The sequence below is a fragment of the Henckelia pumila genome, chromosome 3 (assembly GCF_033568475.1).
Source record: "Henckelia pumila isolate YLH828 chromosome 3, ASM3356847v2, whole genome shotgun sequence".
In the NCBI taxonomy this organism is placed as follows: Eukaryota; Viridiplantae; Streptophyta; class Magnoliopsida; order Lamiales; family Gesneriaceae; genus Henckelia; species Henckelia pumila.
In genome coordinates, this window is record NC_133122.1 from 137128296 (window position 1) to 137131583 (window position 3288).

The 3288-nt window shown below is 38.5% G+C and overlaps 1 protein-coding gene across 1 annotated transcript; it reads left to right on the forward strand.

The window, feature by feature from the left end:
• Nucleotides 1-290: 290 nt before the first annotated feature.
• Nucleotides 291-2782, forward strand: LOC140889578 (wall-associated receptor kinase 2-like). The gene is made up of 3 exons (XM_073297293.1): nt 291-1209; nt 1297-1461; nt 1572-2782. Exons 1-3 carry the CDS (start codon nt 291-293, stop codon nt 2780-2782), a joined length of 2295 nt encoding a protein of 764 aa, XP_073153394.1.
• Nucleotides 2783-3288: the final 506 nt, after the last annotated feature.

Here is a 3288-nt window from a genome sequence, read left to right on the forward strand (position 1 = left end):
AAAATGTAGTTGACAATATATTTTAAACATTCATTTCATACAAAAAATGTAGTTGACAACCCACAAGGGCCGGCACGGCGGCATCCCCGTAATAATATTCCATTCTTTTTTTCATTCCTATTAATGCTTTCTTTGATTCCAATTCAAAAAACCCACATTCTTTGTCTTTTCCAAAATTTTCAACATCGTAATTCTCGTACCTCTTTGGATTATATAATGTATTTCCTAAAAAAAATAAAAAAATTTACTTTATACAACTCCGGAATTTGCATGTTTCCAGGGAGAGAGTCATGAAGATAAAAAATGAATCTCTAATTCTGATTCTATTGTCCCTTTCACTGGCATTTGCTGATGACTCCCCTTCCAATTTTACTGTCCCCGGAAAATCTTTCAGCCAAGGATCCAATATAGCGAAACCTGGCTGCGAAACAAAGTGCGGAGATGTAACTGTTCCATTCCCTTTTGGCATTGGAAACAACTCAGGCTGCTCCATTGACCCCTGGTTTTATATAAACTGTGATAAATCCGTCAACCCGCCGAAACTCACCATTACACCGTCTAAACTTGAAGTTTTGAACATATCTGAAAGTGAAATACGTATAAAAAACTCGGTTGCTGCGAGATGCTACACAGAGACGGGCATTACCACCCGCCAAAACTTGACAGGAATCGACCTGACAGGATCTCCCTACAGCTTTTCTGAGCTCAACAAGTTTACCGTAGTGGGCTGCGACGATTTGGCTTTGATTGTTGGTACCAGCGGAAGGAACTTTACGAGCGGATGTTTGTCACTTTGCTCACAGCAGAGTGATTTACTAGATGGATATTGTACTGGCATTGGTTGCTGCCAGACACCGATTCCCAAAGGTTTAAAGAATTTTGCGACGGCTCTCGCGAGTCTCAATAACCATACTAATGTTTGGAGTTTTGATGCTTGTGGGTACGCTTTTATCGGGGATCAGGACGTGTTTAAGTTTCGGGTCTCGGATTTTTCAGACGAGAATTTTCAGAACAACACCATTCAGGAAGTTCCTATTGTAATTGATTGGGCTCTTGAGAGTGAGAGTTGTGAGGAAGCTGAGAAATCTGCTGATTTTGCTTGTAGAAAAAATAGTGTTTGTGTCGATTCAAGCACCGGTCTTGGAGGATACCGATGCAATTGCACCGCAGGATACGAAGGAAATCCGTATCTTAGTCCAGGCTGCACAGGTTAGTTTATGTTTCTCAAATTGTTGGCTCTCTGTTTCAGTGTAAAATTATGAGCTTATTGTACCTAACAGACCTTCTTTGTGACAGATATAAATGAATGTGATAGCAATCCATGCGATGCAAATGGTATTTGTACAAACACTCGAGGTAGTTTTACTTGTGCTTGCAAAAAAGGATTCTCTGGCGATGGAAGAAAGGATGGACATGGTTGTATTGCTGTAGATCAGTTTCCAGTACTAAAATTGTCCATAGGTAATTTATTTACCAAGTTCGTGCCAATAATACAAATCATATTTTGGAGTATATATGATGCGTAAAAGTATTATCAAGTAATTTAATTAGTGTCAATTTTGGTATTCCAGGTTTGAGTATTGGTTTGCTGTCCATTTTTACTGGAATCACATGGCTATATTTTGGAATCAAGAAAAGAAAGCTCGTCAAAATGAGAGAAAAGTTCTTCTACCAAAATGGTGGGCTCCTTCTGAAACAACAGGCTTCATCTCTCGAGTCGAGTAAGATCTTCTCAGGTGAAGAGCTAGAGAAGGCCACTAATAACTACTCTGAAGACCGTATCCTTGGCAGGGGAGGTTATGGCACGGTCTACAGAGGAATCCTTCCCGATCAACGAGTGGTCGCCATTAAGAAATCCAGAATCATGGACCAGAACCAAATCGAGCAATTTATAAACGAGGTGATTATTTTGACTCAAGTGAACCATCGAAATGTCGTCAAGCTATTGGGATGTTGCTTGGAGAGCGAAGTTCCTTTATTGGTTTACGAGTATATATCAAACGGTACACTCTTTCATCACATACAAAACAGTGTCGAGGCGACTTGGTTTTCTTGGAGCAACCGTTTAAGAATTGCTGCTGAATCTGCTGGTGCACTTGCCTATCTCCACTCGGCAACTTCGATGCCTATTATCCACAGAGACGTCAAGTCCAGCAACATACTCCTAGACGACTCGTATACTACAAAAATATCGGATTTCGGAGCATCAAGACTGGTCCCTTTAAACCAAACACAAGTGACAACTCTTGTTCAGGGGACTTTAGGCTATTTGGACCCGGAGTACTTCCAAACGAGCCAGTTAACAGAAAAAAGCGATGTTTATAGCTTCGGGGTCGTTCTTGCCGAGCTAATGACTGGGAAAAAGCCCCTTTCTCCCACAAAATCAGAAGTAGAGAGGAACTTAGCCACATATTTCATCATGTCTGTTAAAGAAAACCGCATGTTTCAAATTGTCGAGCCTAGAATCTTGAAAGAAGCTAGTTTCGAGCAGCTGCAACAAATCGGTGAGCTTGTGAAGAGATGTCTGAGTTTGAAAAGTGATGAAAGGCCAACAATGAAAGAAGTGGCATTGGAGCTTGAAGGGATAAGGAAATCAACTCAACATCCATGGATTGATCAACAACAAGATAGAGAAGAAAATGATGCTCTTTTAGGCCAAGAATCGGCCGGACCCGAAGCAGATTTATATGCAATCAATTTTGTCCCAAAAATTAGTTCATCAGAAGCAGATTTTATCCAAGATACTATGGACAGTCCTATGATACATCCCATTCCCCGTTAGTTGTTCGTTAGATGGTACCAAAAATTGAGTTTCATTTTTATAATTTGAATTGTTTTATCAAACACTTTGTAAGAAAGATTTTGATATTTTAGAGAACACAAAATGCTTTAACAAACTATCTCAAAACAGTAGCTATAAGTAAATGCAATGAAATTAAAAACACGAATTTGTTTATGAAATCTCGAAGGCCAAATTCTTTTATATTTCCTCTTCTTCCGTAGCCTGAAGAATTTCATTTGAAGACTTTGAATTATACAAATTTCTTGTATTAGGAATGAATCTAGAAATTAGTGTTTGGATGAGTTTCAACTTAATGTAATAAATCGAATCTAACATATTACCATGGAGATAATTAGCAAAATGATATTCGTCAATATAAATTTTGTTCTTTGAAAAAAAAACACACACACACTAATGATCTCAGTTGTATTTGAATCACTTCAAATGCATTATGAACTTGGGAGGATTACTTTTCTAAAACAAAATTAACCAAGATCAATTTTCTA

Excerpts from the sequence above, each read along its gene's own strand:
- LOC140889578 (XM_073297293.1), top strand. The coding sequence starts at position 291 with ATGAAGATAAAAAATGAATCTCTAATTCTGATTCTATTGTCCCTTTCA. Across the intron at positions 1,210-1,296 it reads TCTTAGTCCAGGCTGCACAG|ATATAAATGAATGTGATAGC; the intron begins GTTAGTTTATGT and ends TCTTTGTGACAG. Across the intron at positions 1,462-1,571 it reads AGTACTAAAATTGTCCATAG|GTTTGAGTATTGGTTTGCTG; the intron begins GTAATTTATTTA and ends TTGGTATTCCAG.